This window comes from Dipodomys merriami, unplaced genomic scaffold (assembly GCF_024711535.1).
Source record: "Dipodomys merriami isolate MVZ:Mamm:240054 unplaced genomic scaffold, mDipMer1.0.p SCAF_137, whole genome shotgun sequence".
Taxonomy (NCBI): domain Eukaryota; kingdom Metazoa; phylum Chordata; class Mammalia; order Rodentia; family Heteromyidae; genus Dipodomys; species Dipodomys merriami.
The window spans coordinates 1,544,580-1,568,702 of NW_027202682.1; the positions used below are offsets into that span (position 1 = coordinate 1,544,580).

The 24,123-nt window shown below is 66.4% G+C and overlaps 2 protein-coding genes and 1 pseudogene across 2 annotated transcripts; all 3 read right to left on the reverse strand.

Moving 5' to 3' along the window:
• Positions 1–2,744: 2,744 nt before the first annotated feature.
• Positions 2,745–4,199, reverse strand: LOC138825305 (tryptase beta-2-like; annotated as a pseudogene).
• Positions 4,200–7,476: 3,277 nt separating this feature from the next.
• On the reverse strand, positions 7,477–13,813 carry LOC138825277 (serine protease 29-like). Its single transcript, XM_070019673.1, has 8 exons — positions 13,665–13,813; positions 11,234–11,298; positions 9,604–9,800; positions 9,187–9,298; positions 8,811–8,991; positions 8,416–8,681; positions 7,999–8,165; positions 7,477–7,915 (listed from the first exon to the last, which is right to left on the reverse strand). Exons 1-8 carry the CDS (start codon positions 13,811–13,813, stop codon positions 7,751–7,753), a joined length of 1,302 nt encoding a protein of 433 aa, XP_069875774.1. The 3' UTR covers positions 7,477–7,750.
• A 972-nt stretch (positions 13,814–14,785) lies between these two features.
• Positions 14,786–22,108, reverse strand: LOC138825306 (serine protease 29-like). The gene is made up of 8 exons (XM_070019704.1): positions 22,065–22,108; positions 20,049–20,368; positions 18,537–18,631; positions 16,718–16,829; positions 16,263–16,443; positions 15,868–16,133; positions 15,577–15,743; positions 14,786–15,168 (listed from the first exon to the last, which is right to left on the reverse strand). The coding sequence occupies exons 2-8, from the start codon at positions 20,164–20,166 to the stop codon at positions 15,004–15,006; spliced, it is 1,104 nt and encodes a 367-aa protein (XP_069875805.1). The 5' UTR covers positions 20,167–20,368; positions 22,065–22,108; the 3' UTR covers positions 14,786–15,003.
• Between the last annotated feature and the right edge of the window lie 2,015 nt (positions 22,109–24,123).

The following is a 24,123-nucleotide window of genomic DNA, read 5'->3' on the forward strand; positions in this document are numbered from 1 at the left end:
TACCTCCCCCCGTCACCACACACCTCCCCCTCCCCCATCACCACGCACCTCCTCCCCCCGTCACCACACACCTCCCCCTCCCCCATCACCACGCACCTCCTCCCTCCCCCCCCCCGTCACCACGTACCTCCCCCCCCGTCACCACACACCTCCCCCTCCCCCATCACCACACACCTCCCCCTCCCCCATCACCATCACCACGCACCTCCTCCCCCATCACCACACACCTCCCCCTCCCCCTCCCCCATCACCACACACCTCCTCCCCCCGTCACCACGCACCTCCTCCCTCCCCCCCGTCACCACGCACCTCCTCCCCCTCCCCCCATCACCACGCACCTCCTCCCCCTCCCCCCGTCACCACGCACCTCCTCCTCCCCCCCCGCCCCCCCCCCCCCGGTCACCATGCACCGTGTCTTAGGACAGGAGCCAGTCAAGGCCTCTAGGCCTCTAGGAGGCAGAAGGGCAGAATCTAGAAAAGATCCCAGGGCTGGGCTGCACCGGGGTGATATCCACACTGTGGGGGCCGACACTCAGGATGACCCCACTCCCAGAAGTGGGGGACACCGTGGCCGCTCTCCTAGATGCGTTCAGGGGCCTGGAGAAGGGGTGAGGGCGGCCACCAGTGACCAGCTGCAGGGTCAAGGGTCGCATGCGCGCGCACACGCACACACCAGGGCCCGACGCCTCGTGGCGTGAGGTACGGGAGAGCCGGGCCGGCCCGGGAACGTGGGAGCCCCCGGCCCCTGCCACCCCTGGAGACGTCCAGCAGGACAGAACCGCAGACACTCGAACCCACACCCAGTCGGGAGGTGTTTCCTCTGTGGGAGCTGTGCGGCTGCAATCCAGCCGGGTTTAGCAACGCTCTGAGGCCCTGGTTCAAGGCCGGCCAGAGCACCTGCTAACGCCGTCCTCCCCACAGCGCCGGCCCGGCGTAAGGGTTTGAACTCGGGGCCTGGCGGAAGCTGCTGGGCGGGCCTGGCCCTTCCCGCCCGTGTGCAGCCAACCGCGGCTCATCTCAGCAGCCCGGCTTGAGCTGCTCGGGATCTGGGATCTGATAGCTCAGCCCTGGGTCTCTGCCCCGCCACCCGCTTCCCCTTCCTGCCCCCCTGCCCCACGCTGAGCCGCTCTTGGGGAGCTTGTGCCTCCGCTGAGGGACACCTGGGGGGGTCATCGGGGTGCAGCGGTCATGGAGTCACCCACAGCACCCTCAGAGTGGGCGGGAAGTCCCCCCAGAGACCAGAAAGCAGGTCTTCATCCTTCTGGTTTTACAATAGGTACATACAGTTCTCCTGGAAAATAAATACCAAAGGGCCAGTGCCTACAGCAAGACCCTGTCCTAAATGTATCCAGTGGGAGAGGGCTGGGGCGTGGGGCGGCAGACTCGTGCCAGCGGGGCAGGCCAAGCCCCAGGGCTGCAGATTCATCAGTCAGCAAATACCATGACCTGTGCTGACCGAGAGCGGTCCGCCTCACAGACGCCCCGGCCCGGACCCTGGTGCCTCTCAGCTGGGGGTGCAGAGGTCAGGGGCTGGGGGCAAACATTCAGTCTCCTCTGAGGACAGAGGCCATTTCTACACATCCTACGGATGTGTGCTTGGCGATGGAAAGTCCCTCCCCTTCCCCCCTGCACACCCTGGAGGAGGCAGGACGGAGCTGTGCGTGGTGCACACGCAAGATCAAGTCCAGAGAATTCCGGAACTGCTCCAGGGTGGACCTGGGGGTGGACGGAAGGAGCTGGCCGAGCTCTGCTCCCGCTGCTCCATCTGTGAGCAGCCGAGGCAGGAAGGGCCGAGGAGGGGCTGGCGGGACACACCGTGCCCGGAGGGGCCGCGGGCGTCCTGGGGAGAGGGCCTGGCAGCCGGGGCCGGGAGGAGGCGCGGGCTTCCAGCCCTGCTCTGCCAGTGCCCTGCAATCAGCCTCCCCAAAGAGGGACACCAGCACGGGGCGCGGGGCGCCGTGTTGGATGTCCATTCGACGGGGGGACATAGCGGTGGTCTGATCCTCGGGGACCCCACGGAGCAGAGGTCCAGGGCTCCTCCCAGCAAGAGCCTCCCTGGCGGCCATCCCCACAGTGCAAATGGGCTGCGGCACCAGAGGCTGCTGGCCCTGTGGGAGGATGGGAAGGGAGGATGGGAGCCCCCCCCCACCCCCCGCAGCCCTGTTGGGGCCTGGGTGTGAGAGGTGCGGTTCTGATGAGTGGAGAATGGACACCCCAGGACCAGCTGCCCCCTTGCGGGTCCCAGCCCATGCCCGAGAGCCATCCTGGCCCTCGCCCTGATTCCCATCAGCCCCAAGGTCGGAGGTAGCAGTCAGACGCGGCCACCTCACAGGATTCTGTACAGCCCGGGAGGAAGTGACCCGGCAGTGTTCCAGAAAGTTCTAGCAAATCAGTGACAGCACCCTCATGGCCAGGTCAGGAGGGTGACCTGACCCGGCGCCTGGCTGACCTCTGGCCTTCCAGCGTCTCTGCTCTCCCGTTGTCCTGGCCCCCGCCCTGCGGGCCGCTGCTCAACCAGCCCGGGGACCAGGGCCGTGAGGGGACCCGCCACACAGCCAGGCGCCGAGCCCCAAGAGCTGCGGCCCGGCCCTGGTGAGGGACACCCCCAAACAGACGCAGGGGCGGCCAGCTGCCTTCCTGTCTTTAATGAAGGGGGAGAGCGGGGGGGGGGCAAGTCAGCATGGGGGAGGGTCCGGGGCGGGGGGGAGGGGACCTGGCCCTCCCGCGACAGGCTGTCCTCTGGCTCAGGGGTGCTTGGGGACGTGGCGGTGGATCCAGTCTAAGTAGCAGGTGACGCGGGTGTAGACGCTGGGCCGGTTGGGGTGCGCACAGCCCTCGCCCCAGCTCACCACGCCCGCCTGCAGCCACGTGCCGTCCACCCTGCCCACCAGCGGCCCGCCGGAGTCGCCCTGGGGAGGCGGGAGTCAGTGCTGGGCCCAGGGGCCCGGGGAGCGAGGCCGGCGCTGGGGGGCGGGCGGGGGAGGGCCCGGCCAGGGGGCGCGGGGTTCCGGGACCCACCTGGCAGGAGTCCGTCTGGCTGTTTCCGGCGCACAGCATGTCGTCCCGCACAATGTGGATGTTGTTGCGCGTGTAGACGCCACTGTGGTACTTGGCGTCACAAAGGCGGTTTTCCACGATGGGGACCTTGGCCTGCTTCAGGGGAAAGGGCGGCGGGAGGGGCTCTGGAAGAGGGGAGGCCTCAGCGGGGGCCCATGCAGCTCCAGGTCTTGGGGGGATGTGCTAGAGCCGGCCCCCCTCCTTGCCGCCCGCTCGTGCAGACCCAGGTCTGGGGGGGGACGTGGGGAGAGCCGGCCCCCCCCCCGCCGCCCGCCCGTGCAGACCCAGGTCTGGGGGGGATGAGGGGGAGCCGGCCCCCCCCTGCCGCCCGCCCGTGCAGACCCAGGTCTGGGGGGGGATGAGGGGGAGCCGGCCCCTCCCTGCCGCCCGCCCGTGCAGCCCCAGGTCTGGGGGGGACGTGGGGAGAGCCGGCCCCCCCCCCGCCGCCTGCCCGGCCGCCAGCACCCACGTACCCTTATCCTTCACGTCACCCCAGCCCGTCACCCAGCACGGGGTGCCCGCGGGGAAGGGCTCCAAGGCGGGGGGCAGGGACACGGGCCCCTCCAGCTCCAGCAGGGCGATGTCGGCCCGGTCTGGGCGGCGTAGTAGTCGGGGTGGGGGACGACGCGGCGGACGGGCAGCAGAGGTGCTGCTGGCGCAGCTGCACGCGGAAGAGCTCAGGGGGGAGGATGTGCCTGGGGGGACAGCCCTGCTCGGGAGGGCCCAGGGGCGCGCGGGGGTGCTGCCCCCCAGCCCGGCCCGACCCCCCCACTCACGGTCCCACGCAGTGCACGGCGGTGAGCACCCACTGCGGGTGGATGAGCGAGCCCCCGCAGATGTGCTTCCAGTAGACGAGCTGGACTCTCAGGCTCACCTGCCAGGGCCACGTGTTCTTCGGGGCCTCCTGGCCCCCCACGATGCCCGCCCGCTCCATGGCGGGGCTCGGGGCTGCGCAGGGGGAGATCTGACCACCGGCCGCGGCCGGGCCCGCCCTCCCCCGCACCAGGGCGGCCCTGAACCCCCGTCACCCCAGCCCGCAGGTCCTGGGGCTGGGGACAAGGACAGGACGGGCCTAGGAGGGACTCACCAGGAGCGGCCAGGGCCAGGCTGGACAGGAGGGGCAGTGCCAGCAGCGGGAGCATCTGCAAGCAGCCAGGAGAGGACGGGGCGCGGGCTGCCGAGTGGACCCGGGGCGTCCGGGCCCCAGGCTGACGCCCAGCCGCCGCCCCCCAGGCCTCGAGGACACGGTGCCGGACTTACCCTCGCCGTCGCCTCTTCTCTCCGTCTGGGGCCCGGCCTGCCCCCATTTATCCCTGCAGACTGGCATGGGGCAGGGGCGGAGGAGGGGCACCCCCATCCTGACATGGAGGAAGTCCTGACTCAGACCCCTCGCCCACCCCCACCCCCACGTGCCCAGCCGGCGCCCACGGAGCGCAGCACAGCATCCTGTGGGCCCGTGGTGGCCAGGAAGCCTGGACCAGCCCCAGGGGGACCTCCAGGGCCGCCCAGGGCCTGCCACGTCCATCAGATCGGGGTTCCCCACTGTGGACTGGGCACTGGGCATCCCAGGGTCCCCCTCCCGGCTGGCGGTCTCTGGTGCTGGGACAACGCGGCAGCCAGCGGCTGGGGTGGGGCCCCTGCCTCCTGCCCGGGCCAGCGTGGGTCTCCCGAGGGGGCCTCAGACTCGGGGCCGCCCCCCAACCGTGCGCCACCCCCTGCAGCGCGTCTCCCCAAGGAAACACGAGGCGTGAAGCAGCGTCTGTGGGCCACCTTCGAAGAAGCAGTTTGGGCCAGCCGCATCCTGTACCCAAGTCCTCCCCCACCACGGGAAGATCATATGAGACCCTTATCAGAGCAGGGATCGGCCTCGGGGGAAGCAGCCGCAGCGCCCGGCCGGCCTGCGGTCCGGCAGATAACCCCCGGGTGCCGCTCTGGGCTTCACCCCCAACTCTGCTGACCCTACTCGGCATCTCAGACATCTGAACCCCAGCAGCAGGGGGCCGCGTGGGGGGGTCAGGGCCACGACAGCACCAGAGGCCGGTGCCAGCCTCCCCTGGGAACCCCTCCGCCCCACACCACCTCCCGCCCAGGCTGACACCGACCATCCCGCCCCTCCACCGCCCCCTCCTGCTCGCCCCGCCTGCTGTCCTCCGCTCCCAGCCCCTCCTCACCTTGCGGGTCTGATCCTGCCCGTGTGGACGCCTAGGCCTCGCTGCCGCTCCCAGGGCCCCTCCCGCCGCCCAGGGCAGGTCCTGAGCCCACGCGCCTGCCCTCACCCGGGTGGCACATCGCCGCTTCCTCCGGAGAGTGGGGCACGTGCGGTGTCCTGCCCGGCACGTCCGGTCCTGTCCCCATTCATTCTCTAACAACTTCCCTAGAGGTCTTTCAAGCCCAACTGACAAGAAAGGACCTACAGGGGCTGGGAAGGTGGCTCAGTGGCAGAGCGCTTGCCTTGCATGCATGAGGCCCTGGGTTCCATTCCTCAGCCCCACATAAGCAGAAAAAGATGGAAGTGGTGCTGTGGCTCAAGTGGTAGAGCGCTAGCCTTGAGCAAAGGAAGTTCAGAGACAGTGCCCAGAGCCCCAGGACTGGCAAAAGACAAAAAGGCCAGGCAAGCCAGGCTCCGGTGGCTCACGCCTGTTATCCTAGCTACTCAGGAGGCTGAGATCTGAGGATCATGGTTCAAAGCCAGCCTGGGCAGGAAAGTCTATGAGACTCTTTTATTCCTTCTTTTTTTGTTTTTTGTTTTTGTTGGCCATGGGGCCTGAACTCTGGGCCTGGGTATTGTCCCTCAGCTCTTCAGCTCAAGGCGAGCACTCTACCACTTGAGCCACAGCGCCACTTCCAGCTTTTTCTGCTTATGTGGTGCTGAGGAATGGAACCCAGGTCCTCATGCATGCAAGGCAAGCGCTCTACCACTGAGCCACCTTCCCAGCCCTGTGAGACTCTTTATCTCCAATAAACTACCAGAAAACCAGAATGGCGCTGTGGCTTATGGTAGAGCGCTCGCCTTGAGCTGAGGAGCGCAGGGACAGCGCCCAGGCCCAGAGCTCAAGCCACAGGACCGACCAAAAAAAAAGGTCCAGGCACTCGGTGCTGCTTCCCCTGAGGCCGATCCCTGCTCTGATAAGGGTCTCATATGATCTTCCCACCGGGGGGGGGGGGGGGGGACTCGGGGTACAGGGCGCCGCTGGCCCAAACCGCTTCTTTGAAGGTGGCCCACAGACGCTGCTTCATGTCTGTGTTTCCTTGGGCAGGTGCTCTACGCTTGAGCCACAGCTCCATTTCGGGCTTCTTGGCAGTTAATTGGAGGTGAGAGTCTCTTGGACTTCACCTGCCTTGGCTGGCTCTGAACCTCCAGTCTCTGATTTCAGCCTTCCAAGTAGCTAGGATTAGAGGGGTGAGCCACAGGCTCCTGCTAAAAATGCAGCTTAAGCACATGGTCACTGACCTCTGTCACTGTAGTCAACTGTATCGTAACAATAGAAAGTTAAAAACCAAAAACCACACCGTCACACCCCTGCATGCCCCCTCGGGAGCCAGCGCCCCGGCCGACCCCCCTCGGGAGCCGGCGCCCCGGCCGACCCCCCTCGGGAGCCGGCGCCCCGGCCGACCCCCCTCGGGAGCAGTTCCTCAAGTTTCTCCCTGGCCAGATGCACCGCACGACCCCACAGCGCCACGCCGAGCCCATCCAAGAGAAAAACAGAGACCCGTTCCCACAGACACGCGCACGGCAGCCTGGGTCCTGGGAGCCCAGCTGGAGGCGCCGTGGGGGCCCCAGCGCCGCGGGGTCCTGTCCGCGTGAAGCCGGCACCCAGCCCTGGAGGAGCCCAACTGCGCAGGGACACCAGGAGCGCAGGGGTGGCGCAGGCAGGGAGCCGGGACAGTGCAGCCAAGGGTGGACCGGCCAGGCCGACGGCCATCCTCGCGGTCATGGCCGCCCCGGTCCGTGGCTCCCGGCCTCTGCGGGACCTCGGGACGCCGCGGCCTTTCTCCAGCTTTGGCGCTCGGCTGGGCGGCGGCTGGCACCCCGCTCAGCTCCACGCGAGCGAGCGCCCGGCTGGCCTAGCTGGGGCCGGGCTGGCCCCACGGGCCACGGACCCTTCCCCGTCGGCCCCCGGGGAGGAGCCCGGAGGGAGGACCGCGCGCGGGGACCGCGGCCCCGGAGGCCAGGCACATGGGTGACGCTGGGGGACACACAGGGGTCTCAGGTGGCCGGTGGCCTCCCTCCCTGTCCCTCCCCAGCGGCCGGGGATGAGGACACAGGCACGGAGAGGCTCGGGTGCGCGGGTCCGTGCCCCACCCGCCCCGAGTCCCGCCAGCCTCCGTTCCCTCGTCTGAAGCCGGCGTGGAGACCGAAGGCGCGGGCGCCTCCCAGAGCAGCGCCTGCGCTCAAGCAACACTCGACGCGGCGGCGTTGGCAGCATTTTTATTCAGCATAGCCAGGGAGGGGAGGCCGCCGGAGCCTTCAGCAGCTGGACCCTGCGCGTCGCTCCTGCGCCCCGCCCCGCCCCGCCCCCCAGGACCTTCCCCAGCAGGCGGCCGGTCAGCGGGGCCTCCCGCAGCCCCGCCATCTCCCGGTCAGAGCAGTCCAGGCTCCCGCAGGCCCGAGGGGGCCGGGCTCGGGGTCCAGGCGGAGCTCGGCGTCGGCGGTGCGGGAGCGGGCAGCCGTGCCCCCGCCCCCCGGCTGGGCTCAGGAGAACCTCTGCACCTGCTTCAGGACCCAGGGCACGAAGGACTGGACGCGGGCGTAGACGCCGGGCACGTCGATCAGGGCGCAGCCGTAGCCCCAGCTGACCACGCCCATCAGCGTCCAGGAGCCCGACACCTTGCAGACCAGGGGCCCTCCCGAGTCGCCCTGGGGGAGAGGGGGGAGGATGAGGAGGCCGTGAGGGAGGGGCGGGAGGCAGGGCGGGGAGGGGCGGGCGGCCGGAGACTCACGAAGCAGGAGCCGCGGCCGAAGCCGCCGGCACACAGCATGTCCTCCTGGATGAACCTGCGGCCGTGGAAGCGGTGCCAGGTGGCGTTGTGGAATTTCTCCTCACAGACGGCGTTGCTCACCACCCGCAGCTTCGCCTCCTGCAGGCGGTAGGGCGGCGGCAGCGAGGCTGGGGAGAGAGGCGGGCGGCGGTGACGGCGCCGCCCTCACCGGGGCAGGACCCCCTCACCGGGGCAGTACCCCGGCGGGCCTCCGCGGCCGGGCCTCCGCGTGGAGCCTCCAGTGTGGGGGGAGGGGCTGGTGTGCAGCCCGAGCCGCTGCTCTGCTCTGCGACCCGGCCCGGCACCAGCTTCCTCCCACCGGGACTCAGGGGCACAGCCCCAGTCCCTCCCCGACTCCCCTCAGCCCCCCACACTCACAAAACAGGCTGACGTAGCCCCAGCCTGTCACCCAGCACTGGTCCAGCGAGGCAGCGTCCAGGGAGGCGGACGGCAGCCTGACGGGCTTGACGTTGGCCGAGCACTGCACGGGCTCCGCCAGCCGCAGCAGCGCCACGTCCGAGCCCACCATCCAGTGCACGTAGTCCTGGTGGACGACGACCTTGCTCACGCCCAGCAGCTGCTGGCCCCCGTACAGGTACACGTCCCCCACGTGCACCCGGAAGGCCGCCGGGTCCGCGTCCCGCCTGGGGTCAGAAGGAGGAGGTCACGCAGGAGCTCGCTGCCCCGGGGCCCGGCCCGGCACGGGCAAAGGCACGGCGGCCCCGACGCTGACCCTCGAAGCCCCAGAGCCCGGGATCCCGGGGTGGACTCACCGGCGGATGCAGTGGGCGGCGGTCAGCACCCACCGCGGGTGGACGAGGGAGCCGCCGCAGATGTGCACCCAGGACGCCCAGTGGTAGCTGTAGACCCTCAGGCTGACCTGCCACGGCCACCGCCCCTGGGGGGCGCTGGACCCGCCCACCACGCCCACCAGCTCATTCTTGGTGACAGGTGCTAGAAGCAACGCCAGGAGTCAGGGGACGGGTGCTCGGCCCGCTGCCCTGTCAGCCAGGGCAAGGGCATGCACCCCAGGACCCCAGGGACCCCTCATGACCCCAAGGGCCCCCCAGAACCTTGAGGCCCCTCAGGGCCCTGAGGACCCTCCCCAGGACCCCAGGGACCCCTCATGACCCCAAGGACCCCCAGAACCTTGAGGTGGCCCCAGGGCCCTGAGGACGGGGTTCACAGGCGTCCTGGGGTCCTCAGGCTCAGCAGTGGATCCCGCCAGCAGGAAGAGAGTCAGGCCCAGCAGGCTCAGCATCTGCAAGGAGACAGCATGGAGGCCCTGCCCGGGAGGCCCAGCGTCCCGGGAGGCCCTGCCCACGAGGCCCGGCGTCCCAGGAGGCCCTGCCCGGGAGGCCCTGCCCAGGAGGCCAGGCGTCCCTGGAGGCCCTGCCCGGGAGGCCCTGCCCGGGAGGCCCGGCGTCCCTGGAGGCCCTGCCCGGGAGGCCCTGCCCGGAGGCCCTGCCCGGGAGGCCCTGCCCGGGAGGCCCTGCCCGGAGGCCCTGCCCGGGAGGCCCTGCCCGGGAGGCCCGGCGTCCCTGGAGACCAGGGCTGTGCACTCACCTCGCCAGGTCCCCACAGGTCTGTCCTCCCCCGCCGCCGCCGAGCCCCTTTATCCTCCAGCCACAGGAAGTGGGCAGGGGGCTCGGCCCGGCCGCGGGGCCAGGAGGAAGTGGCGTGAGCCGTGGCGAGGCGGCGGGGGGCTGCCGGGTGGACCCGGGGCCTCCCCGGGCCCAGCCCCACGTCACACCTGTCACCGTCTGCTCGCAGGGGAGGGTTCTGGAGAGAGGCGGGCTGGGGCTTTGTCCGGCCAAGCCCTCCGTCCCTCGCGGTCACGGCCGGGCCGAGGCCCTGCGCTGGTCCCCGCCGCGTGGGGCGCCTGGCCCGGCCGCCGTGGTGACCAGCCGTGGGCCCGGCGCCCGCGCTGCCCCCGGCCGAGCACGTTGTCAGTGGCCAGTGCAGCCGCTCTCCGCGGCATCTGCTTGTGAGGACCTTGTGTCCAGTGTGGGACCCACACAGATGCTGAGGGGCGTCCTGCACTCAGGACAGCCTGGGGGCCAGGGGAGGCTCTGGTGGGGGGTAACACCCCTCCAGGGCGGCGGTCAGCCGTGTCTGGGCTTCCAGGGGGACACAGCAGGGGGAGGCCCTACAGGGTCAGCGAGTCAGGCCCGCGTGCACCTGCCGTCCCTCCACCGCCCTGCCCCCCTGCCCGTCCCTCCCCCGCCCTGCCCCCCTGCCCGTCCCTCCCCCGCCCTGCCCCCCTGCCCGTCCCTCCCCCGCCCTGTCCCCCTGCCCGTCCCATGGTGTATTTGGGGACCAGCCCTCCCCACTCCCAGCTGGAGCCTCGCAGTCCTCCAGGTCCATGCAGGGCGGCCGTAGGGACACTGACAGGACAGCGGCCATGTCTGGAGAACCGCAGGGGCCCCGCGGATGGCCGGGGGTCGGCAGGGGGCTGGGGCCGGCGCCCGCGCTGGAGGCCGGGTCTGGTATCGCGGCGGGATCAACCCCGTCCCCACGTGGACGTGCCCGCTGCGGCCACTGGGCAATGGGGAGAATGGAGGCAGGACGCCTGTCCTGCCCGATAGGGCGGGCCGGGCCGATACGGCAGGACAGGCCACCCAGAGAACCCGGGCGATAGGATCATTGAGACGGCCGGCCCGGGGCGTCCCCGCCGCGGCCAGAGCGGGGCTCGGGAGCCGTTAGGGGAGCGGCGGCTGCCCAGGGCCGGTGTCGCAAGAAGGCTGGGTTGGGCAAGCACCGGGCAGAGGGCCAGCGCGGCCAGGCGCGCTTCCGAGCGAAGCCCACAGAGGGCCCGGCCCTGCCCCGGGGAGCGGGGCTTCATCCACAGCGGCCACAGCCGCTCGACCCGCAACTGCCTTGGGTACCGGGATCAACCCTGCCCCGCCACCTTCCCCACCCAGGGCGGGTCCACAGTGTGTGCAAATAACTGGGCCTCGGGACTCGTGTGGCCCTGCGCCTCGGTCTCCTCTTCTGGAAACTACGTGTGGGAGAAGGAAACAGTTCAAATAGTATGCTTGGAGTCTATCAAGAACATTCCAGAAAGGGCTCCGGCCCCAAGAGAACCGTGCACGGTGCTGACCGTGGGATCAGCCAGCTGTTGGTTCCCCAGGGCGCCGTGGAGGGCCTGGGCCCAGGCACCCAGCCCGAGCATCTCGCCCTAGCCCGGACTCACCCGTGAGCACGTCAGCGCCCATCGCCGGGTGGTGCGGCTGCTGCTGCTGCTGCTGCTTGCTGCTACTGTAGGGTGGATACACAGAGGGCTTCCCGCAACAGGAATCACGTGATGAGTACAGTTCTTCTTGTTTTGTCGGTCGTGGGGCCTGAACTCTGGGCCTGGGCACTGTCCCTCAGCTCTTGAGCTCAAGGCAAGCGCTCTAGCACTGAGCCACCTTCCCAGCCCCTACAGTTCTTTTTTGAACCATGTCCCCCCTTCCCCCCCCACTCTCTCCCAGTTTTTCCCTCCTGTCACCACCCACAAGATGTGCAGTTCATTTCCACGTGCTGTGCAGCTCATTTCCACGTGGTGTGCAGCTCATTTCCACGTGGTGTGCAGGTCATTTCCACGTGGTATACAGCTCATTTCCACGTGCTGTGCCGCTCATTTCCACGTGCTGTGCAGCTCATTTCCACGTGGTGTGCAGCTCATTTCCACGTGGTATAAAGCTCATTTCCACGTGGTGTACAGCTCATTTCCACGTGGTGTAAAGCTCATTTCCACGTGGTGTAAAGCTCATTTCCACGTGGTATGCAGCTCATTTCCACGTGCTGTGCAGCTCATTTCCACGTGGTGTACAGCTCATTTCCACGTGGTGTACAGCTCATTTCCACATGGTGTGCAGCTCATTTCCACGTGCTGTGCAGCTCATTTCCACGTGGTGTACAGCTCATTTCCACATGGTGTACAGCTCATTTCCATGTGCTGTGCAGCTCATTTCCACGTGGTATACAGCTCATTTCCACGTGCTGTGCAGCTCATTTCCACGTGCTGTGTCGCTCATTTCCACGTGCTGTGCCGCTCATTTCCACGTGCTGTGCAGCTCATTTCCACGTGGTGTAAAGCTCATTTCCACGTGGTGTGCAGCTCATTTCCACGTGGTATACAGCTCATTTCCACGTGCTGTGCCGCTCATTTCCACGTGGTGTACAGCTCATTTCCACGTGGTGTAAAGCTCATTTCCACGTGGTGTGCAGCTCATTTCCTCGTGGTGTAAAGCTCATTTCCACGTGGTGTGCCGCTCATTTCCACGTGGTGTGCAGCTCATTTCCACGTGGTGTAAAGCTCATTTCCACGTGCTGTGCCGCTCATTTCCACGTGGTGTGCAGCTCATTTCCACGTGGTGTAAAGCTCATTTCCACGTGGTGTGCAGCTCATTTCCTCGTGGTGTAAAGCTCATTTCCACGTGGTGTGCCGCTCATTTCCACGTGGTGTGCAGCTCATTTCCACGTGGTGTAAAGCTCATTTCCACGTGGTGTGCAGCTCATTTCCTCGTGGTGTAAAGTTCATTTCCACGTGCTGTGCCGCTCATTTCCACGTGGTGTGCAGCTCATTTCCACGTGGTGTAAAGCTCATTTCCACGTGGTGTGCAGCTCATTTCCACGTGGTATACAGCTCATTTCCACGTGGTGTGCCGCTCATTTCCACGTGGTGTAAAGCTCATTTCCACGTGGTGTGCAGCTCATTTCCACGTGGTGTAAAGCTCATTTCCACGTGGTATACAGCTCATTTCCACGTGGTGTAAAGCTCATTTCCACGTGGTGTAAAGCTCATTTCCACGTGGTGTGCCGCTCATTTCCACGTGGTGTAAAGCTCATTTCCACGTGGTGTAAAGCTCATTTCCACGTGGTGTGCCGCTCATTTCCACGTGGTGTAAAGCTCATTTCCACGTGGTGTAAAGCTCATTTCCACGTGGTGTGCCGCTCATTTCCACGTGGTGTAAAGCTCATTTCCACGTGGTGTAAAGCTCATTTCCACGTGGTGTGCCGCTCATTTCCACGTGGTGTAAAGCTCATTTCCACGTGCTGTGCAGCTCATTTCCACGTGGTGTAAAGCTCATTTCCACGTGGTGTAAAGCTCATTTCCACGTGGTGTGTGGTGGGAGCCACCGAGGCATTCATTCGCCCTGTTCCAGCTCTACAGCCCCCCTCCCCCCAGGCACCAGCAAAGTAACAAACAGGACAAAGGGAAAGGAAAACAAAAAACAGCAACAATGGAGTCCCTTGCTTCCTTTTCTTGGAGTTCATTTCACAAAATAACAATCTGAGGCAACATTTCATCAAGTGTTATTTTATCAGCCCCCAGGGGCTGCGCCTCCCTCAACCCCCGTAGCGCTGCCTCCTTCCGGCCCCGAGTGCGAATGTCTAGAGTCCTATATAATTGATCATACATATCCCAGTGTGCGTGCGTGCACACACGCACACGCACAAACACGCACACACATGCACACACATGCACACACACACACACTAATCGTTCCATGGTGCTTTTTCCTTTTAACTCTGAAGTATTTTTTCTGTAGGAGTTTTTTCCCTTTAGTTGTTTTTCTGCTCTAAGGATGTGGGCGCTGTTGACATCATCTTCATTTTCAAAGCACACGGCGGTGTACGGGCCGTTCCCTGTGGGGAGCAGTGTGGGGGTCCCCAGGCCACAGCACCAGCCACAGTGGTGCTGAGCCTCGGCGGCTGCAGATGCCCCGGCAGGGTCTGCGGGGTGCGGGACCAGGCTGCGTGGCCTGCCCGGTACGGGGGCCTCCATGGGCCTCCACGGTGGCTCTGGGCCTCTGCAGACGGGGGGGGGGAGGAAGGGGGGCTGTGTCTTCCCCTCCACCTCCACCTCACGCCCATCCGATGCAGCCCACTTTCTAAGCACTGAGGCCGGCTCTGAACCTACGGCCAGGGCCACGGGACCCAGTCTGTGATCTGTGGCTTGTGTGGCAGAGCGGCTGCAGTTTCTGTTTGGTTTTGCTCTGAGTGAGCGGGTGGCCGCAGTGGTGGCGTTCCTGTCCCCTCGCGGTGCGCTGAGGGGACATCTCTCTGGCCATGGCTCTGAAGAGAAGCTGAGCGCCTTTGGCATGGAATTAGGGCACAGAAAGCACTGTCCCTGGGGCCTGGCCCCCTTGTTAGCTGCAAAGGGGCGCAGGGGACCAGGCCCCGGGCACCCGTGCCTCAGGAGGCCCCATGGGGCACAGGGCACGTGCTCCGAGCCCTGGATGAACTGAATGTAGCCACTTCCCCGGCCCTCACCGGCAACAGTGACGGGGGGGGGGGGGCAGAGGGACTTTGAGCAAAGGGACTCCGACCCTGGATCAGCCAGCGAGCCCCCCCCCGGGCCTGGCGAGGACGGCAGCCCTGAGGGAGTGGGCACTGGATTCCAACAGCAGCTCGCTTGGGTCTGGGTTAGGGTTTTTGTTTGTTTGTTTTACCAGTGCTGGAAGGTTCGTTTCTGTCTGTGGTGGTACTGGGATCTGAATTAGGGCTTTTGTACTTCTCAGGCAGGTGCTTTACCACTCAAGCAATGACTCCAGCCCCAAACAGCCACGTTGGCCTGGGAGCCCAGGGCCGGGGACAGGGACACAGCGCACAGATGTGCTTGAATGACGCAGGGCTGACCACCACAGGACCCCATCTCTGCAACGTTTGTGCCTTGGTTTACTCGTCTAGAACCAGCATGAATGCAGAACCTGTGGGTGCTGTCCCAGAGAGACCAGTGCTCACGCAAATGGGGACCATCACAGCATCTTTATTCAGAGGCCAGGAAGCAGAGAGCCTGACTGGACCTCAGCAAACTTGACCCTGCGCCCCCCCTTGCAGGGACAGAGCCAGGACCTGGGCCTCGCCGGCCATCTGCTTCCTCCCCGGTGGGGGAGGCTGCCCGGGCTCTGGCCGGGCTCCGGGGTCGCGGTGCAGGAGTGGGCAGCGGTGCCCCCCAGCTGCAGCAGGCTGGGCTCAGGAGAAGGTCTGCATCTGCTTCTGGATCCAGGGCACGTGGGCCTGGACGCGAACATAGACCCCGGGAATGTCTGGTAGGGCGCAGCCGTAGCCCCAGCTGACCACACCCACCAAGGTCCAGGCGCCGGACACCTTGGAGACCAAGGGCCCACCAGAGTCGCCCTGGGGGAGGGAAAAGAAGGGGAGGCCGGGACTGAGGGTCGGCAGGCGGGGGGGGGGGGAGGGGAGGCCGGGACTGAGGGTCGGCAGGCGGGGGGGGGGGGCCAGGACTGAGGGTGGGGAGGCGGGGGGGAGGGGAGGCCAGGACTGAGGGTGGGGGGGCGGGGGGGAGGGGAGGCCAGGACTGAGGGTGGGGAGGCGGGGGGGAGGGGAGGCCGGGACTGAGGGTGGGGAGGCGGGGGGGGGCCAGGACTGAGGGTGGGGGGGCGGGGGGGGCCAGGACTGAGGGTGGGGAGGCGGGGGGGGGCCAGGACTGAGGGTGGGGGGGCGGGGGGGGCCAGGACTGAGGGTGGGGAGGCGGGGGGGCCAGGACTGAGGGTGGGGGGGCGGGGGGGGGAGGCCAGGGCTTACGTAGCAGGAGTCCCGCCCCTCGCTGCCCGCGCACAGCATGTCGGGCAGGATGATCCTCTGGTCTCGGCGGTGGAACCAGGAGGCCCGGTGGTACTGCCTCTCACAGAGCTGGTCGTCCACCACCTGCACCTGCACCTGCTGCAGGCGGTAGGGTGGGGGCAGGGAGGCTGGGGAGAGACGGGAGAGGGGAGGAGAGGGCAGCAGAGGGGAGGAGGGGGAGGGCGGCAGCGGCACCGCGGGCCTGGCCCGCGCACGGGTCCCACGGCCCGAGTCCCGCTTCCCCACGCTTACCATACATGCTGACGGCGCCCCAGCCCGTCACCCAGCACTGGTCCCCCGAGGCGAGCTCCGCAGAGCCGGACGGCAGCCTGACGGGCCTGACGTTGGCCGAGCACTGCACGGACTCCGCCAGCCGCAGCAGCGCCACGTCCGAGCCCAGGTGGGCAGCAATGAAGTCGGGGTGGATGACGACCTTGCTCACGCCCAGCAGCTGCTGGCCCCCGTACAGGTACACGTCCCCCACGTGCACCCGGAAGGCCGCCGGGTCCGCGTCCCGCCTGGGGTCAGAAGGAGGAGGTCACGCAGGAGCTCGCTGCCCCGGGGCCCGGCCCGGCACGGGCAAAGGCACGGCGGCCCCAACGCTGACCCTCGAAGCCCCAGAGCCCGGGATCCCGGGGTGGACTCACCGGCGGATGCAGTGGGCGGCGGTCAGCACCCACCGCGGGTGGACGAGGGAGCCGCCGCAGATGTGCACCCAGGAGGCCCAGTGGTAGCTGTAGACCCTCAGGCTGACCTGCCACGGCCACCGCCCCTGGGGGGCGCTGGACCCGCCCACCACGCCCACCAGCTCATTCTTGGTGACAGGTGCTAGAAGCAACGCCAGGAGTCAGGGGACGGGTGCTCGGCCCGCTGCCCGGTCAGCCAGGGCAGGGCATGCACCCCAGGACCCCAGGGACCCCTCATGACCCCAAGGGCCCCCCAGAACCTTGAGGCCCCTCAGGGCCCTGAGGACCCTCCCCAGGACCCCAGGGACCCCTCATGACCCCAAGGGCCCCCCAGAACCTTGAGGCCCCTCAGGGCCCTGAGGACCCTCCCCAGGAACCCTAGGGCCATTCCCAGGACCCCAGGGACCCCCCAGAACCTTGAGGTGGCCCCAGGGCCCTGAGGACGGGGTTCACAGGCGTCCTGGGGTCCGCAGGCTCAGCAGCGGATCCTGCCAGCAGGAAGAGAGTCAGGCCCAGCAGGCTCAGCATCTGCAAGGAGACAGCATGGAGGCCCTGCCCGGGAGGCCCGGTGTCCCCAGAGGCCCTGCCCGGGAGGCCCGGCGTCCCCCGAGGCCAGGGCCGCGCACTCACCTTGCCAGGTCCCCACAGGTCTGTCCTCCCCCGCCGCCGAGCCCCTTTATCCTCCAGCCACAGGAAGTGGGCAGGGGGCTCGGCCCGGCCGCGGGGCCAGGAGGAAGTGGCGTGAGCCGTGGCGAGGCGGCGGGGGGCTGCCGGGTGGACCCGGGGCCTCCCCGGGCCCAGCCCCACGTCACACCTGTCACCGTCTGCTCGCAGGGGAGGGTTCTGGAGAGAGGCGGGCTGGGGCTTTGTCCGGCCAAGCCCTCCGTCCCACGCGGTCATGGCCGGGCCGAGGCCCTGCGCTGGTCCCCGCCGCGTGGGGCGCCTGGCCCGGCCGCCGTGGTGACCAGCCGTGGGCCCGGCGCCCGCGCTGCCCCCGGCCGAGCACGTTGTCAGTGGCCAGTGCAGCCGCTCTCCGTGGCATCTGCTTGTGGGGACTTTATGTCCAGTGTGGGACCCACACAGATGCTGAGGGGCGTCCAAGACCCCCGCCCAGGCTGTCTGGGCTCCCTGGGTCCAGGCCAGCCCTGCCTCGGCGGCCAGCGCTGCCACTGAGGACAAGCTCCACGGCTCAGGCCGCTTCCTGTCCCCGCTCAGCGCGCGCTGTCCCCAGGCCCAGGTGCTGAGCGGCCGCCTCTGGCTGATGACACTGAGAGACAGTGGCTCCGAGTAGCCAGAAAGGAGAGGCCAGGGAGGCGCCCCCGGAGGCCTGAGGTTCTGAGCCAGGGCGCGGGGAGACAGGGCACGGGGAGCCAGGGCGCGGGGAGCCTGGGCGCGGGGAGCCTGGGCGCGGGGAGCCAGGGCGCGGGGAGCCAGGGCGCGGGGAGCCTGGGCGCGGGGGTACTCCCGTGGACAGGCGTGGGAAGACGTGGGCAGGCCCGGGGCAGGCCTGGGCTTGGGGAGGCCGTGCGGCCGTTAGCCACGTCCTGACCGCGTGAGGGCCCCGCAGGGTCTCAGGGCCTGGGCCAGGAGGGGCCCTTGGGAGAAGCTGCCAGGAGCGGCTGGAGGGGCATCCCCAGGAGCCGCCGGGGTGGGGAAAGGCAGTGGGGGTCCTTGTGCCCCGAGAGGGTGGCGTGGGACATGTTCGGCATCCAGCCTGCCCCGCTGACCGGGAGGGCGGGGGGCCCCACATCCAGGCAGCCTCGAACCTCAGGGCCTGGAGACGGGACGCCCGGCCCGCCAGATAGGGGAGGACGGGCCACCCAGAGAACCTGGGCGATAGGATCAGAGAAACGGCCAGGGCCACCTGGCTCGGGGCCGGGCCTGGCCGGGGAGCCGCGCCCCGGCCTCAGGGCTGTGAGATAGGACCGTGGCTGCGGGGCCGGTGTGGCAAGAGGGCCGGGTTGGGAAACGCTGGGCAGAGGGCCAGCACAGACCACCGCGTTGCATCATGAAGCCGGCAGGAGAGAGCCCGCGGTCCCCGGAGCCCGGGGGTGCAGGGGGCTGTGACCGGGCCGCTCCCCCATCCCCAACTGTAACCCAGCTTTGTGTGCCCGTGGAACACCAGTCCATGACAGACCCGGCCCCTCTCCGTCTCTTGCAGGGCCGAGAAAGCCCTCTGCCCTCGTACAGGGTGGCCTGGGGGGCACGGCCGGCTCCTCCTCCACCGGGACTCACCCCTGCCGGCCCACCTTGGCTGCTCTGCCCGGGATGCACCGTGGGTCCCAAAGGCACTTGGACAGGGACTTCAGGTTTGGGCCCCCTAGAAGCAACTATGATGTAAGAAGCACTAAGTCCTCGGAGATGTGCCTGGAAACCCAGAACCTCGGCTCTCACTCCAACATGAAGTGGGTTTGTTTCTGTGCCCGTGCTGGGGCTTAAAACTGGGCCTGTGCTGGCCATGAAATCTTCTCAAAGCTACAGCTCTACCACTTGAACGACAGCACCACTTCTGGTGATTAACTGGAGATAAGAATCTCACAGAGCCAGGTGCCCGTGGCTCACACCATAATCCTACCTACTCCCGAGGCTGAGATCTGAGGATCATAGTTCAAAGTCGGCCCAGGGCAGGAAAGTCCAAGAGACTCTTATCTCCAATAAACCACTCAGAAGAAGCCAGAAGTAGTCTTGTGGCTCAAAGTGGTAAAGCCCTCGCCTTAACCACAGAGAGGCTGAGGAACAGTGCCCAGACCCTGAGTTCAGGCCCAGGACCAGGAAGAAAAAAAAAAGTCTCACGGACTTTCCTGCCTGGACTGTCTTCAAACTGTGATCCTCAGATCTCAGCCTCCCGAGTAGCTATGATCCCAGGCGTGAGACACCAGCGCCCGACAGAGATAGCTTTTATTGTAAGAATAATGTAGGGCTGGGAAGGTGGCTCAGTGGTAAAGCGCTTGCCTTGCAAGCATGAGGCCCTGGGTTCGATTCCTCAGCACCACGTCAGCAGAAAAAGCCGGAAGTGGTGCTGTGGCTCCAGTGGTAGAGCACTCACCTTGAGCTGAAGAGCTGAGGGACAGCGCCCAGGCCCTGAATTCAGGCCCCACCACCGACAAAAAATAAATAAAATAAAATAATAATGTAAATATCTCTGGTTATAGAGAAGAATGTACGGTTAGTATAAGCTCCCCATCCCCCTACCCAGCACTGGTGGGAGATGGAGATGGAGATGGAGGGGTCAGAACTCTGGGGAGATGCCGAGGGCATGATGGGTCCCACACAGTCCCGGGCGTGGGTCTCGGCACCGTGGCTCGGCTACGGAGGTCAGGGTCCCCCTTCCCTGTGCCCTCCACTTCTCCCGTGACACAGCCAGCTCCACAGTTTAAATCCCGCCACGCATCTCCTCCCCCTCCAAACTGAGTGCCCAAGAAGGCAAAGACAGAGCAGATGCCAGTAGCTCACACCTGTAGTCCCGGCTATTCAGGAGCTTAGATCTGAGGATCAGGGTTCAAAGGCAGAGGCTAGGATTACAGGCATTAGCTACCAGCCCTGGAGCTGTCACTGCCTTTCCAATCCTTATACCTTATTTAATAGTTCCCTGACCCCTGGGGTGGTCTGCAGGGAGCTGGCAGGCAGGGAAGCGGCCATCCCTGTCCACCTGCCCTCACGAGGAGGAGGAGGAGGAGGAGGAGAAGATGGAGGAGGAGGAGGAGGAGGAAGGAGGGGAGGAGGGGAGGAAGAGGAGGAGGGTCTTACCTTTCACCGTTACCCGGGACGTTTGCTGTGGTTTTCGTAAGAAGACCCCCAATTTTATCAAGAGTTTTATCTCGATCAGTGGAGGATTTATCAGCCAAAAGATCGGATGCTTTCTCATCTCTGGAGATCTGGGGCCGGGCGGCGTCTCATTGGTGTGGTGAAATGTTGGCGCCAAGCAGGCTTTCTCCGGCTCCCCTGCTGGGCTTCAGGTGCATTTGTTCCGGTGCCTTCCGCGTGCGGGGGGCCTCAGCAGGACTGGGGCAGGGGGACCGGAGGGGGCAGGGGGACCGGATCCCGGGGAGAGGGCTCAGGAGCAGAGGCTGTGGGCAACGGAGGAGACACACGTGTGCACACGTGTGCTCCTGCATGTGCAATCCACTCACGCTCACGTAGACGTGCACCCGTGAGTACCTGCAGACACAGGTATAACACGTGTGCGTGCCGTGACACGTGTGCACACGGAGGAGAGCACCCGCACACACGCAGGTCTGCCCCGCGCCCGCTGCCCAGTGGGCCCCAGACCCCCCCACAGCCAGCTCCATCCAGCACAAACCACCGCCTCAGAGAGGCCCAGGAGCACAAGCTGCACAGGGGACCCGCAGATTCCGGGGCTGCCTGGCCGCGTGGGGAGCTCCCCCCGGCCCTCGGGATCAGTGCAGCTGCAGCCCCTGTTCCCGGAGCCCCATCAGTGGTCTTCCCGGGCCTGGCCTCCCCCTCCAGCCGGGTCCTCCCGGGCCTGGCCTCCCCCTCCAGCCGGGTCCTCCCCAGGCCTGGCCTCCCTCTCCAGCCGGGTCCTCCCGGGCCTGGCCTCCCCCTCCAGCCGGGTCCTCCCGGGCCTGGCCTCCCGCTCCAGCCGGGTCCTCCCCAGGCCTGGCCTCCCTCTCCAGCCGGGTCCTCCCGGGCCTGGCCTCCCCCTCCAGCCGGGTCCTCCCGGGCCTGGCCTCCCCCTCCAGCCGGGTCCTCCCCAGGCCTGGCCTCCCTCTCCAGCCGGGTCCTCCCCAGGCCTGGCCTCCCCCTCCAGCCGGGTCCTCCCAGTCCTGGCCTCCGGTCCTCCCCAGGCCTGGCCTCCCCCTCCAGCCGGGTCCTCCCGGGCCTGGCCTCCCCCTCCAGCCCGGTCCTCCCGGGCCTGGCCTCCCCCTCCAGCCGGGTCCTCCCGGGCCTGGCCTCCCTCTCCAGCCGGGTCCTCCCCAGGCCTGGCCTCCCCCTCCAGCCGGGTCCTCCCGGGCCTGGCCTCCCCCCACAGCCCGGTCCTCCCGGGCCTGGCCTCCCCCTCCAGCCGGGTCCTCCCGGGCCTGGCCTCCCCCTCCAGCCGGGTCCTCCAAGGCCTGGCCTCCCCCCCCAGCCGGGTCCTCCCCAGCGCAGACCCCCACTGGCTCCACACTCCAAGTCCCACTGTAGGGCAGCCAGGTCTGTACTCCTGGTACCGACTGACCGGGCAGCAGCCAGCACCCACGGGGTGGACATGGCCCCCGAGCTGATGGGCCGCTTGTCGTGTTCTTGGCCGAGACCCTCAGTCCAGTCCCTGGGGTCGGGAAGCCCCACGCTGCCCCCCGGTCAGCCCGGCTGGGGCGAGAGGCACAGCGGCCCCCAGGCAACCGAGGGCCAGAAACACCCGTGGAGGTGGGAGGGCGCCGGGCACCGGAGCACACATGGCGGGCACCCACTCACGGCGGGCCGGCCCTCCCAGCCCTGCTCCTCCGTGGGGAGGCCCGGGACGCGGGGCGACGGCGATCACAGGGGCACAGCCAGCCCGCGTGGCCTGGAGCCTCGCACCCTCTTCCCGCCCCTCGGCCCTCTTCCTGCCCCTCGCACCCTCTTCCTGCCCCTTGGCCCTCTTCCCGCCCCTCGGCCCTCTTCCCGCCCCTCGGCCCTCTTCCTGCCCCTCGCACCCTCTTCCTGCCCCTTGGCCCTCTTCCCGCCCCTCGGCCCTCTTCCTGCCCCTCGCACCCTCTTCCTGCCCCTTGGCCCTCTTCCTGCCCCTCGGCCCTCTTCCTGCCCCTCGCACCCTTTTCCTACCCCTCGGCCCTCTCTAGGTATCCTGGTGCTGGCAGAGCCTTGTCCCTTCCTATGAGCTGAGCCGGCTCACACTGTCCTGCACGAGCCAGGAAGTCCCACCCACCACGACACCCCCGCCCCCAGCTCCCCAAAGTCAGCACCCACTCCAGTACATCTGCAGACGCCACTTCCAGGAGGTGGGCTGCTGGAAGACCCCCGTGTCCCCAGGAGGGGAGGAGCAGCCATTGGAGGATGCGGGTGGTAGACGGGCTTCTCCAGAGACTAGGGTCTGGTTTCTCAACTTTAAAAGAAATGTCCTCTTGGGGGGCTGGGAAGGTGGCTCAGTGGTAGAGCGCTTGCCTTGCATGCTCGAGGCCCTGGGTTCAATTCCTCAGCACCACATAAGCAAAAAGAAAAAAGCCGGAAGAGGCGCTGTGGCTCAAGTGGTAGAGCGCTAGCCTTGAGCTGAAGAGCTGAGGGACAGCACCCAGGCCCAGAGTTCAGGCCCCATGATTGGACCCCCCCAAAAAGAAAGGAAGAAAGAAAGAAAGAAAGGAAGGAAGGAAGGAAGGAAGGAAAGAAGGAAGGAAGGAAGGAAGGAAGGGAGAAAGAAAGAAAGAAATGTCCTCTTGCAGGGCAATAGAGTTGGTGGCTCATGCCTGTCATCCTAGCTACTCAGGAGGCTGAGATCTGAGGATTGCAGTTCAAAGCCAACCCCGTCAGGAAAGTCCATGAGACTCTGATCTCCAATGGACCACTAGAAAACTGGAAGTGGCGCCGTAACTCAAAGTGATAGAGTGCTAGCCTTGAGCTAAAGAGCTCTGGGCCAGCGCCCAGGCACTGAGTTCAAATCCCATGACCAACAAAAAAAAAAAAATGTTCTCATGACCTGACTTATGTCACTGCAAACCCTCTGTACACCACTGCCACTTCCAGTTTACTGGTTAATTGGCGATAAGAGTCTCCTGGACTTTCCTGCCCAGGCTGGCTTTGAACCATGATCCTCATATCTCAGCCTCTTGAATAGCTAGGATGACAGGCATGAGCCACCAACACCTGGCTATATAACATCTTTATAATAAGAATTTTTTTTGGCTGTAGATCTTTTATTTTTTTGGTCCAGTTGGGGGGCCTGAACTCTGGGCCTGGGTGCTGTCCCTCAGCTCTTCAGCTCAAGGCTAGCACTCTACCACTTGAGCCACAGCGCCATTTCCGGCTTTTTTTCATTTTGCTTATGTGGTGCTGAGGAATCAAACCCAGGGCCTCAGGCATGCAAGGCAAGCGCTCTACCACTGAGCCACCTTCCCAGCCCCTGGTTGTAGATCTTGAACTCTGGCGCCCGGCTAATAATAACAATTTTAACAAAATAAAAAAAGAAATCAGAGAAAGGCAAGCGGTGGGTTTTAATGTTATTTTTTTTTAATCCTAACAGTTTCATTGGCCTGCGATGTGGACCGCACGGTTTCTGGCTTGGGTTGCGGTGTGCATTCTGGCGTTCCAGGCGGCAGCCAGGCCCTGTGCATCTGTGGGTCCTCCTCCCGCGGTAACGCCTGTCTTTTTGCCCTCACTTCCGGCTGTCCCGCCCGGTGTCCCACCCACTTTCTCCCCCCCCCCCGCGACTCTCCCTTTCCTGGGCATCTTGCACTTTGTGGTCCTTGTTGGCTGGAGACCTGGAGCTCCTCCCTGAACCCATGGCCCAACCCCGGCCTGCCTGGGCCCGGGCTGGCCCGCGGGGCTGGCCTGCCGCTCACACGGTCCTGAACCGGCCCGGACTCCCTGGCCGCCTCCTCACGCCGCGCACGCGCGTGTGAGCTCAGAGCCGTTGGGAAGCCAGAGGTCCCCAGAGGGCAGCGAGGCCAGCCCGCGGGCGCCCAGGACCCGCGTCCCCGCCCTTCACCAGCAGAGGGGGCTCTGGAGAAGCCGCAAGGCACCCCGGCTTGGGAATCGGAACGGCCGCCTGGGCTCAGAGCTGGGCATGCTGACACGGCTGCGTGACGCGTCCCCCGAAGCAGAGACCCCAGCACTGCGTCCACAGACCCCCATGCTGCAGCCAGAGACGCCGCGCCGCGGCCACTTCCCT

Excerpts from the sequence above, each read along its gene's own strand:
- LOC138825277 (XM_070019673.1), bottom strand. The coding sequence starts at position 13,813 with ATGGAGGCCCCCGTACCGGGCAGGCCACGCAGCCTGGTCCCGCACCCC. Across the intron at positions 11,299-13,664 it reads CTCCCCACAGGGAACGGCCC|TAGCAGCAAGCAGCAGCAGC; the intron begins GTACACCGCCGT and ends TCCACCCTACAG. Across the intron at positions 9,299-9,603 it reads ACCTGTGGGGACCTGGCGAG|ATGCTGAGCCTGCTGGGCCT; the intron begins GTGAGTGCACAG and ends GTCTCCTTGCAG.
- LOC138825306 (XM_070019704.1), bottom strand. The coding sequence starts at position 20,166 with ATGAGAAAGCATCCGATCTTTTGGCTGATAAATCCTCCACTGATCGAG. Across the intron at positions 16,444-16,717 it reads GGCCCTGGGGCCACCTCAAG|CACCTGTCACCAAGAATGAG; the intron begins GTTCTGGGGGGT and ends CGTTGCTTCTAG. Across the intron at positions 15,744-15,867 it reads GGGCGCCGTCAGCATGTATG|CCTCCCTGCCCCCACCCTAC; the intron begins GTAAGCGTGGGG and ends GTCTCTCCCCAG.